The 12,763-nt window shown below is 38.0% G+C and overlaps 1 protein-coding gene across 1 annotated transcript; it reads left to right on the top strand.

Moving 5' to 3' along the window:
* Positions 1 to 6,457: 6,457 nt before the first annotated feature.
* On the top strand, positions 6,458 to 11,609 carry LOC101660306 (olfactory receptor 7G3-like). Its single transcript, XM_004714232.3, has 2 exons — positions 6,458 to 6,480; positions 10,655 to 11,609. Exon 2 carries the CDS (start codon positions 10,671 to 10,673, stop codon positions 11,607 to 11,609), a length of 939 nt encoding a protein of 312 aa, XP_004714289.1. The 5' UTR covers positions 6,458 to 6,480; positions 10,655 to 10,670.
* Positions 11,610 to 12,763: the final 1,154 nt, after the last annotated feature.

The raw sequence follows: 12,763 nt of genomic DNA on the forward strand, positions 1-12,763 counted from the left end.
TATCTATTGTACTATTTACATTCTTTTAATTTATATGGGCTCTTTTAAATAGGGATATTTATAATTTGTTATGTATTACATTGCTAATTTATTCTTAGGTGTATGGCATTTAAAAGTATGTTTTACAGTAATGTTTTGGTAAACATATGTGCAAGTTTTAAGTTTGAATAAACAGTTCACAGATAAAATACAATAAAGAAATAAAGCTTATTTCCATTAACTTTTTGAAGTGCCCTCATGTAGTTGACTTTGTCAAGCATTTCTAAACGACTTTTCCTAAGTAGATCATGTTTATGAAACTCCAACCTGTTTCACTATGAAAGAATTATGTTTTCCCTTTTACATTTTTTATCATTCCTCTATTTGGGATTTAGGTTTGTCACTGATGTGAACAAGAATCTACATTTGTTTTATGTCCCAGTTCTTTACATAAACAAGTCTATTCATTGACTGTGCTGTTGTACTATTTCTGCACTAAATACCTTGCTCATTTGTGTGTTGGAGTTATATGCCCTCTTTTTCTGGTTTATTAAAAAATAAGTTAAATGTATTTATTTTAAATTCATTCCAACTCATTGAAATTCCATGTTATCTCAGCAACTGATATCCAATTTCTTAAATGGTGTAGAATATGAACAGACTGTAGATGAAAGCTATCTCGACTTTCAAATGAACAGGATCATTGTATGAATTATTAGGCTCTTGTGTAAGGAAAAAAGTCAATGTGTGATCCTTTGAGATTAGAGAATTTAAAACTTCTTAGGTGGAATTACAAAGATATAGTTTTTATATGATCTCTGTTATAGGGAATGTTTGCACAGAGCCATGTATGTTATTCTAGGAATTTGTGTGTATTTATCCCAATCTGAGAATAGACATTGTCCATCATGGGAAATAGAGCTCTGGTAACTAGTTAAAAGAAGGCTTTTTAGTAAAAGAATTACCTATGTAGATAAAATATACTGTGCTTTACCTGGAGGTAAAAAAAAAAGTTAGGAACAAAAAGAAAAAAACGTAAGTGGGAAAATATGGCCTTGGTGTTAGAAATGAAGCTGAAGATTGCAAGACCAACAATTTCTTCATTGAAGTAACCCTTTTTTTAAGAGCATCAATGGCTACTGTATACATGGACCTCACTGAATAGAACACAACAGATTTAAATTGACTAGATATGTAGGAAAAGACAGTGAAGAAGCTCAGTTATCAGCAGCACAAAAGAGGCCATGGTCCAATGGTCGAATAGACCATCAGTTGTTCATATGTAAAAATACAAACTGATTTGTCTTGCAAGAAGTACAGCCAGAGTGCTTCCTACAGGCAAAGATGGCAAGACTTCATCTAACATACTTTAGACATTGTCAGGAGAGACCAGTCCCTGGAGAAGGACATCAAGCTTGGAAAAGCAGAGGGGCAACAAAAAAGAAGAAGGCCCCTAATTAAACAAATTGACACAGTGGCTGTGACAATGAGATCAGGCACCAGAGCAGTTGTAAGGATGGCACTAGACTGTGCAGTATTTCATTCTGTTTTGCATAGATTGCGATGGGTTGGAATCAACTCAATGGCACCTTAGACAACAACAACAACAGCGCATTCAGGTTAAACCTGAAGAGAATTAAAAGAAGTTCATGAGACCTGACAGCACAGTGGTTACACGTTGGGCTGCTAACCCCAAGCTTAGCAGTTCAAAACCACAAGTGGTTTCAAGGGGAAATAAAGGACTTTGTAGTCACTAAAGAGTGACCACCTCAGAAACTCATGGGAGAAGTTCTACCCTGTCCTATCTGGTCCCTATAAATCAGAATCAACTGAAGTGAAATTTGTTATGACCTTGAGTATATCATACCTGATTTAAGAAATCATCGCAAGAAACATTTGATGCATTGCACACAAATGATGGAAGAGCTTGAGACTTATAAAATAACATCAAGTAAGGCCGACATGAAAAAAGGACAAGGTCATTAAAAGGCCAAAAATAAAGAAAAGGTCAACATGGTTGTCATGAGAATCTGAAACTTGTTCTTGTATGTAGAATAATTCAAACAAATGGAAAAAAAAATTAAGTAAAAGAGCTGAGCATAACATTTCAAAGGGAAGTTCAAAAGACAAAATGAAATGTTAAAATGAAGTATGCACACCTTCATGAAAGCAATTATTTTGTGACCTAGGACCTAGGATGTGAGGCTACCTGTCTAAAGTGCTGGAGGCTGAGACCAGAGGCAACAGAGGCCATGCCATGCCAGGACCAAAGACTGAGTCCAGAGATCATAAGACAGAGAAGAGGAGTTTCACCAAGACTGTGACTGTGAGGTAGAACAGTAGGCTGGCTTCCTGAACCACTGTGTCAGAAAACACGGGACCACATTGCAGAGAGGCTGAGAACTAGAGAGAGACTTGGGGGCTTGCAGAAGAGAAGTGTTGCTGTGGAAAAACGACTGTGTCTTTAATGTTTTCTGATGCTGACTTATGGTAAACCTATAACCTTTGAACTTCCTTAATACACCTCCATAGCTTGGGGACAGATGTGCAAAGATCTGGAGCCAGAAAGCCAAAAGGAAGAACACATTCAGCAAATCTCAAAGTGAAAGAACTGAAAACAAATTACAGCCTCCAGTTGCAATCTTGAAGGATTCTATGGGCAAAATATTTAGTGATACAGGAAGCATCCAAGATGACAGGAGAAACACACAGAGTCGCTGTGTCAAAATGAAGTTATAGACATTAAAGCATTTCAAGGGTAGCAATTGATTACAACTCCTTGGTACTGAAGGAAGAAATAAAATGTTCCCTGAAGGCATCACTGTAAAACACGACTCCAGCAATTGATGGACTACCTATTGAAGTGCTTCAACAAGCTGATGAGACAATGGGAGTGCTCACTCATGTATGCCAAACAATTTGGGAACTGCTACCTTGCTAACTGATGGGAAGAGATATTGTGTCTGTTTCAAAGAAAGATGATGCAACAGAGTAAGGAGATTATCACACAATGGTATTAATATCACAAAGAATTAAATTTTTCCTGATGATTATTCAAGAACAATCATGCAATAGTACATAGAAAAGGAGCTGCCAGAAATTCACGCTGGATTCAGAAGAGGAAGTGGCACGAGAGATATATGATATCAAATGACCCTTGGCTACAAGCAGAGAAAACCAGAAAGATGTTTACTTGTATTTATTGACTATGCAAAGGCATTTGATTGTGTGCTTCAAAAACACCCTATGGGTCATTGTCAAGAACAGAATTCCAGGAAAATTAAAGGGCTTCCAGTAAAGATATAACTTAGGCAGACTTACATTGCAAACCCTCCTCAACAAAGATATTTTAAAACAAGAATGGAGGGAAAATATAAACACCAGGTTGGGAGTTTCTTTTTTAATACAGGCCTGAATCATTACCATTTCTCCATGACCCCCTGATGTGCAGAGGGGTCTTGGAATCACATTTATAAACCTAGTAGTGACTGCCAGGCATTTATCAGCAGAGGTGGAATTGGTGGAGGTTACTAGTTCTCTGAGCCCAAACAGCCAGCTCAGAGTTACGTTTGGAAATGACAGAGCACCAGAGTGCACACATTTTAGGGCTGTCTGACTCCAGGCCCAGATAACTGGCCTGCAATCACTTCTGAAAGTAGCTAGAACACACAAATTCTGGCCTTATTAGCTCTTGACCCAAACAGCCAGTGTATAGCCATTTTGGAAAATGGTGCTGTAGCCAGGGCACATATTCAAGGGATCCATGGCTTTGAACTTGAACTTGTCATCAGAGGGCAATTTTTTAAAAAAGTAGTAGAACAGAAGCACACACCCATTCATCGGTGTCCTGTGCTAATGCCCTAAGTACAAACTATTTTTAAAGCATCAAGTTAGGTGGGAACACATCTTCTCTCAATGTCTTCCTATGGTGCACAACAGAACAGAATCCTGAACAGCATGCGCTGGTGACCTAAAAAGAGGAAACAGTTCGAGCATTTGACCTGAATCTTCTTTTTGAATTTTTATTGACATCTTATTATTTATTATCATCCTGCATTTTGAGGGCTTTTTCTTTCTTAAAACATTTTCTTGTTTCTGTCGGTGGTGGTGGTGATGGTGAGTTCCTGTGCTGGTTAACATGTTTGCTGGGTTTTGGGGCTGTAAATTGGTCTTTTTGTGATGCCATTTTTAAGAAAAATTAAATCACTCTTTTGTTGCTCCATTCGATGAAGACAACTAGTTTGCACGTGACCCAGTCACCCTCACACCACTAACAGCTTCAACTGGTAGACAAGGACCATCACCCACTCCAGAACGTCATGATTAATAATACAAAGATATCTTTAAAAACAATTACAACAAACCTGGATGTCGCAGGCACAACAGACAGTTATAACCCATACAAAGAAGAGAGAATGGCATAACAAGACAATAGATATTTAGAGCCAAAAGACCTTTTGGGGGAAGATAAGGTATTGGAACCAGAAACAGAACTCATCAGATGGATTCTTAGGTACTTACAAAAGGCAAAATAAGTGAAAAAAATGTATTACACAAGTATTGAAGGCAATACTAAAAGATCAATTTAACAACATAAATAGAAAATTAGTAATTATACAATAACACTGAGTACAAATCCAGGTGATCAATGCTAAGAGGTAAGAAATAGGTAATACAGTGAATAAGCAAACAGAATTGAAGAAATGGAGGCCTGACTCAGTGAACTTGAAGATACTGGTCTCAACACCGAATTATGAGAAAAACCACTAATACAAAGAAGAAAGTCTAAGAATCATGTAGGACAACATCAAGCTCATTCTGGTTATACATCTTCCCAGACAGATTTGTTTCTTGTTTTTTGACAGCCCATGGAACTTCTCACTACTCACCTGGCCATTTGTCATACTGTGAAGGCTTGCGTGTTACTGTGATACTGGAAGATATGTATTTCAAATGACAGCAGGGTCACCCGAAGTGAACAGGTCTCACAGAGCTTTTGGACTAAAACAGAAAATTAAGAAGTGGTTGCTCATTCCATAGCAAGTAGCCACTGAAAACCTTAAGCATAGCTTCAAAGCATTGTGAGATGCTGAAGAATACAGATACAGCAGTTGCATTGGGTAAATCAGCCACACAAGACCTCATTGGAGTATTGAAAAGCAAGGAGGACTAAAGTGTGCCTGACCCATGCCATGGTATTCTCAATGGCCTAATATGTATGTGGACGTTGGATATTGAGTAAGGAAGACCACAGCAGATTTGATATATTAGAACTGTGCTGCTGGAGAAGAATACTGAAAGTACCATGGGCTGCTTAGAAGAAAACAAGTCTGTGTTGGCAGAATTCCAGCTAGATCGTTCCTTAGAGGCAAGGACAGTGAGATTTCATCTTACACATTTAGGACATGTGGCCAGGAGAGAACAGTCCCTAGAGAAGGACATCATGCTTGGTAAGTAGAGGGACACTGAAACAGAGGAATGCCCTCAAGAAGATAGATGGACACAGTGGCTCCAGCAATGGGTTCAAGCAAAGGAACAATTGTAAGAATGACACAGGACTGGGCATTGTTTCCTTCCGCTGTGGATAGGGTCGCTATGGGTTGAAACGGACTCAAAGGCAATTAACAACAACCTGATGCCTTCTGTATTTTTACCGCCACCATTTTTCAGATGCAACCATTCTTATCTGTTTTTCTTACTTAATGTCCAAGTTTCATATGCATCTAAGGAGACTGAAAATACCATGGGGTGGGTCACATACACCTTTATCGTCAAAGTAATATCAGAAGTATACTTCAGGCTAAACATGATATCAGTCTTCCTGGTCTTGTTAGCATTGGAGTACTTTTGGATGTAAACAGAGAAGACTAATCTAATCATAGAACAGAGGTGTGTCCAGGCACTTGGCATGGGTGTGATTGGATTAAGATGCAAAGTGTCTTTATACATCAGTGTTATTAATGTGATCAATTTTTCAACATAAATGTTTATATGAATCTTGCTCATTAAGGATTTGTACCGCACTGGGATTAGAATGACAGCAAAATAATTTGACTAATGAAGAGCTTTGGATATTGAAACCCCAAGGGTCACAGAGGCTGCAAATAGTCTGCCTCTGACCATGCAGTCAACATTTTTGCCTTGGTCAGGAGACAGAATGCCTAAGCATTGTTCCTCTCTCTTTCCACAGGAATCTAGTTCTACTCTGATTTCTGTGTTTCTTGATTCCAGAATTTCCATTTTTATCATTCAACAGACAATGGAGAACCGGATGCCATTTGCTGATGCTGATGATATTCAGGAAGTCTGAAGACCCAAGGTTAATTGTTCAGTAATTAGGGAGATGACTTTGTCTATAAGTCTTTCTGATGACAGGTGTGAGGTGATTACGTGCAGCAGATGAGGAGAATGGACGCTCTTGTGACACTCGATCATTTCCTTGCACCTTTGCATGATTCCTTCAGCAGCTTTCATTCTGCTAATAACCTACTCTCACCCAAAATTTCAAGAAAAATTTTCTATTCTCAACAACAAAAAAATACCCTTTCGAAGACTTGATGAATTTTCTAGAATTTTCTTGTGATTCTTTGGCAGGATGTAAGTGTCTCAGGTCAACCTCCTCTTATCTATTTTTGTGTGCTTTTTAGGGGATATATTTCACCTGGTTATTATTTAATATGGCAATAAGGACTCAGAGTTCTATCTTGTTATTACAGGTGCTTATTATCCACTCTGGAAATATTATAAGATCGGATATCCAGGAGTATGAGAGTAACACATACCAATTCTATCAGAATTTAAACAACCACAACAAATATCTTTATCACAATTCTCTTCTTAAAGTAAAATATAATGTCCACAAAGAGAAGATCTATGTTTTGTATTCAACTCCATTTTCATTCATAGTCTTTTTTTTCTCCATTGGCAACCAATATTAAATGTGATATTTCTCAGGCATTGATGTATATGTGCATGGAGAGCATAATGAAATGCCATTCTTTTGTTGAGGGATAAGTAATTTCTAATATAATTAATAGAAGAATGAATGATGTACCTTACTGTAGTTAAAGTTAATGAACCATAGTGAAATACATTAAGATGGATGACATTAAATTTTAAGAAACCAAAGCTCAAATGATATTTACAGAAAATAAACCATGAAATCATAGAACAATAGCATTGTTTGTAGTGAAAGCACAAGGGAATAAGAACACCACATTCAGTGGCCTGGTTCCCCTGGTGGTGAGAAAAAACATTTTAAAATAGTAAGCAGGGAGGCATGGAAGTAACTACATTTCCCATTAAAAATACAGAATACACTATACACACTCACACAAAAATATGTAAATAAATGTTTTAAGCTCATAACTAAATGGAAAATTCCATAATATTTTAAAGTACCTAATGTAAACATGATCATATATTTTATTTTTTTTGTGCTAAGTGGAACATAATTTGGCCTTTATTACTTTGTCTGCATTTTTCAGTATGCTCAATATACTTCATAACAAAATGAAAATGTTTCTGTATAATTTTAAATCTTATTTAAATTTTTGTACACTATATATGGCTTGTTAGAGAAATTACTTTTTTCCTTTTGTTTTCCAAATTTGGTTGACATGGCTAGGTCTAATGTATTCATCTTCATTTATAGCATTTGCATCCTGCGTCCATGCCAAAGGAAGACTGTTCTATATGAAGTCATTACCGTTAGTTGATTCTGACTCACAGCAGCCCTAGAGGGTGTTGCTGAAGTCCCTATAGACTTTCAAAGACTTAAAATCGTTACAGAACCAGACTGCCATGTCTTTCTCTGACAGAGCTGTCAGTAGGTTCAAACTGCTAACCTATTCGTTATAAGCCAAACTCTTGATCTGTGGGCCACCGGGGCTCCCTTTATATTGATAGCCACTTTGCTTATTCCCTCTTCCTGCATGAATTAGTCTTCTCTGCATGAGGAAGATTCCCAGTGCAGTTTGGCACAGTCTTCCTTTCCTAAACGCTTCCATTGTTTTCTTAGGGTTGCATTATTTTCCCTTGATCTCATTAATCTGACTGCACGTGGTATCACTTCTCTTTGATAATGATCACTACCAGGCTGTCAGGTCACGCTCTCATAAAACAAATGATATTAGAAAATATGGAGAGGGTGTCATAGGATGAGCAATGTGCTTGATGATGTGATGATGTGTCTGTTAATTTCTCATCTTTGCACTATCCCTAGAAGGTTTTATGATGGTTCTCATTGGGCAAAGGAGAAGTTTGAGACTTCTTGAAGAACTGTGAAAACTTTCTCATCCCCCAAGGCATGTGCTAAAGTTGAGAACAGCCTCAGGTGTCTGATTCCATATCTTCCAGTAATTATTGATTCTGTTAGGGTAGATTGTTGTCATGCCCCATGCTTAGGGCCTAGATGTTCTTGTTGGTGAAACAGGCCTTGGCTAGGGCCATTTACCCTAAACAAATGAATCTTAATGAGCTGCTCCTGTATGGGATTCCTTTGGAAAATTGTTCTAAATAATTGGTTCATAAGCAAAACAATTGTTAAATACATAACCATGACAAGACATATGCAATCAAGCCGTGCCAGCTTGTGAGAATCTAGTGAACCAATTCACAGGGACCTCATCTTAACACAGGGAATGTAAATATATGGGATACTATCTCAGGATTCCTAGAGGACCCAGTGAACAAAGATATTGACCTAGTCAGACTTTGATGGGATAAACCAGAAACAAGAGGAGGACTATCTGAAATTACATGATTGATTTCCAATATTTCTTTTTCTAACATGATCTGCTAATTATAGAATGAAGACAATGGCTCAAGACATAAAGGGAATATGGATTGTATCAAGCTACTAAGTAGCAAGGATTAATCATCTCTGTCACAAGTAGACGGAATGAAATGCCATCATCTGCCAGAAGTAGAGGGAACAAAATTAAGGCATAGAAGTCAATGGGAAATCCAGGAAGTTCATTAAAAAAGGCAATATAATAAACTAGAAGTAATCATCCTTTAATTAAGATTATTCATTATGCCTATAAGTTTAAAACTTAAAATTGTATGCTGTTTATCTATTTCACTCATGTGAAAATATAAATAATATTAAAACACCAAAGAATGTTTATGTACTTACTTCTTAAATTACTGTTTATGATATGTGTAAGATAAGGTTTTCATAAAAATAAGATCACATTTTCTTATCCAATTATCATGGTCATCATATATAACAAGTATTTCACACTTTAAAAGATACTCTGGTGGTGTCCTGGGTTAAATATTGACCTGCTAATCATAAAGACAGTGATTAAGACCCAGTAGCTGCTAAGATGAGAATAATGGTGCTCTTTATCCTGTAAAGATTTACAGATGGCTTGGTGTACTTACTTTGCTCCAGATATATTTTCCCTTCTATGGCTGACTTAGCAAACATCTACTCCCCTCTTCCTACCAAGCAACTTGTATGCCTGGGTATTTCTTACTTTAAAATTCTAGTTGGGATATGCTTACAAATTGTTTCTATTTTCTCAAGTGATTTAAAGATCATATCCCTTTTATTTCTACTCCCATTCCTCTGCTTTGCAGGAAGGGGAGGAGTACATACCAATTTAGGGAGTCAATTTTTACTTTGGTTGCATCATATTTCTTTGGAATGGGTACAAATTCATGGATCTGGATAGCCTAGAGAAGAATGGAACTTCCAGAGCACCTAATTGTGCTCATGCACAACCTGTGCATGGATAAAGAGGCAGAACTATGGAATGTGGCATGGCTTAAAATCAGGAAAAGTGTGTGTTCAGGGTTCTATAACTCTCTCCATACTTATTCAATCTAAGCAAATAATCAGAGGAGCTACATTATATGAAAAAGAATGTAGTATCAGGATGGGAGACAGGCTTACTAACAACTGCAATATGCAGATAACACAGCCATGCTTGCTGAAAGTGAGCAGGACTTGAAGCACTTGCTGGTATAGATGAAAGATTGCAGCCGTCAATATGGTTTATAACTCAATGTAAAGGACAAAAATCCTCACAATGGAGAAGCGATTGAAGTTGACAAGGATTTTGTCCTGCTTGGATCCACAGGCAAGATTCATGGAAGCAGCAATCAAAAGATTAATCAATATATTGGATTCTGTAAATTTGCTGCACCAGACTTCTCTATAGTTGGGAGTTCACTAGAAAGGAACATTGTGGAGCCCTAAGTCCCCACATTCTGCATCTTGTACTGAGGGTGTTGCCCCAGCAATCTCCACTTTCAGCAAATGCTTCAACTAAGTCTGACTAAGGCAGTTTGAGAACTAATTCTCTAAAACACATATTAGCCATCATGTGATTTAGACCTTTTGCTGATGTAACGAGATTAAATTTTTTCTAGGAAAAAAATTAAATGTCATTTCATAGTGTACTCAATTTCGCTGACAAATGCAGAAAAAAGATCAGGCACTTAAGGTACTTTTAAAAAGATGTGGTGAGAAGCGGATAGAAAAATGAGAGTGTAGGAAGAAAGACACCAGGGAGAAAGAGGGAGATAATCACAGAAAAAAAATCACTTAGTTCATTTCACAGTATATGCTAGTGTTTTTCTCTGAAGTATATGGTAGCGTGTTTCTTTAAAATAAGACATCTTTGTACATCCGATTTGCCTATTCCATCTCTATTCTTTCCACCAGGATCATTGAAAACATGGAAACAGGAAACCAAACAGCTGTCACAGAATTCTTCCTCTTGGGCCTTTCACAGGATCCAGAACTGCAGCCTTTTCTCTTTGGAATGTTCCTGACCATGTACCTGATCACTGTGTCTGGGAACCTGCTCATCATCCTGGCCATCAGCTCAGACTCCCGCCTCCACACCCCCATGTACTTCTTCCTCTCCAACTTGTCCTTCACTGACATCTGTTTCTGCACCACCACAATCTTTAAGATGCTGGTGAACATCCAGACTCAGAGTAAATCTATCAGTTACACAGGCTGCCTCACCCAGATCTGCTTTGTGTTGATTTTTGCTTGTTTGGAAAATTGTCTCCTTGCGGTAATGGCCTATGATCGCTATGTGGCCATTTGTCATCCACTGAGGTATATGGCCATCATCAACCCCCGCCTCTGTGGCCTGCTGATTCTACTTTCCTTATCCATTAGCATTATGAATGCCCTGCTCCACAGTTTGATGACGTTGTGTCTGTCCTTCTGCACAGACCTGGAAATTCCCCAGTTTTTCTGTGAACTCTCTCAGGTCCTCAGGCTTGCCTGTTCTGATACCCTCTTCAATAATATAGTGCTATATTTGATGACTAGCATTTTGGGTGTTGGACCCTTTCTTGGGATTATTTTCTCTTACCTGAAAATTGTCTCTTCTCTCTTAAAAATGCCATCAACAGGTGGAAGGTATAAAGCTTTTTCTACCTGTGGGTCTCACCTCTCTGTTGTTTCCTTATTCTATGGGACTGGTTTTGGCGTCTATCTTAGCACTGCAGCTACTCTCTCTTCTCAAAAGAGTGCAATTGCCTCAGTGATGTACACCGTGGTCACACCTTTGCTGAACCCTTTCATCTATAGTTTGAGGAACAAGGACATGATGGCTGCTTTGAGTAAACTCATCTTGAGAATGTGTTCTTTCCATTAATGTATTACTTTTGTGGGCTTAAGTTATTAAACAAGGTCAGAACAAAATAAGTATTAGTGATTCAGAAATTCTGAGTAAGTCCTTTGTTACAGGGATTCAGATATTATAGTGGTTAGTGGTAAAACATCTGTTTATTTTTTTCTTTATTGCTACCTCTTTTATGTAATCACTGTATGGTTTGTACTCAACTCCAAACTTAATACTTTGTAGTTGAACTTCACACCAAGAGACTGTAGGAGAAAAATTCTAGCAACCTGCTTCTTTGAGGCTTAAAGCTGAGACACTCTATATGACATGGGTTGACAGAGTGGCTGCAACAATGGCCTCACATGTAACAATTGTGAAGATGGCACAGGACTGGGCAGTGTATCCCTCTTTTGTACATAAGGTCACTGTGCATTGGCTTCCATGTGATGGCAGTTTATAACAGCAAGCTGCGTTTTATCTAACTTCAGTTATAATGAAGTCCTGGTGACCACGACTAAGATTCTCCATGGTCATGTAGCCTGGCAGTCAAAGCCTCAGATCCATCCCTGTAAGCTGTTTGTTTTGGAGTGAGACAATAGTCTGCATTTGATCCAAAAATCAAGGCTATGAGTCACTGGACTTACTCAGCCTCACGTTGATGGCTTGCCACATCCAGATAGATGTGTTTGTTACTCTTAGTTGTCTTTAAGGCTTAATAAGTGGATTTGCAAATGAGAATTCATAGCATCTTCTTGTTTGTTTTTCACTCTTTTTAAATGGGGGCTCTTACAGCTCTTATTACAATCCATCCATCCATCCATCCATTGTGTCAAGCACATTTTTACATATGTTGTCATCATCTTTTTCAAAACATTTTCTTCTACTTGAGCCTTTGGTATCAACTCCTCATTTTTTCCTCCCTCCCCCACTCTTCCACCTTCACGAACCATGGATAATTTATAATTTATTATTTTTTTCATGTCTTACACCAGCCACTGTCTCCCTTCATCCACTTGTCTGTTGTCTGACCCCTGAGAGGAGGTTATATATCAACTACTGTGATTGGTTCCCCCTCTCTCTCCCCACCTTCTCCCTACCCTGCTGGTATTGCTCCTCTCATTATCAGTCCTGAGGGGTTTATCTGTCCTGGATTCACTATGTTGCAAGCTCTTGTCTGTACCAGTGTA

The sequence above is a fragment of the Echinops telfairi genome, unplaced genomic scaffold (genome assembly GCF_000313985.2).
Source record: "Echinops telfairi isolate 266 unplaced genomic scaffold, ASM31398v2 ScPeMD7_7459;HRSCAF=8497, whole genome shotgun sequence".
Classification (NCBI taxonomy): domain Eukaryota; kingdom Metazoa; phylum Chordata; class Mammalia; order Afrosoricida; family Tenrecidae; genus Echinops; species Echinops telfairi.

Bases quoted from the DNA above. Each gene is read 5' to 3' on its own strand.
- LOC101660306 (XM_004714232.3), top strand. From the start codon at position 10,671: ATGGAAACAGGAAACCAAACAGCTGTCACAGAATTCTTCCTCTTGGGC.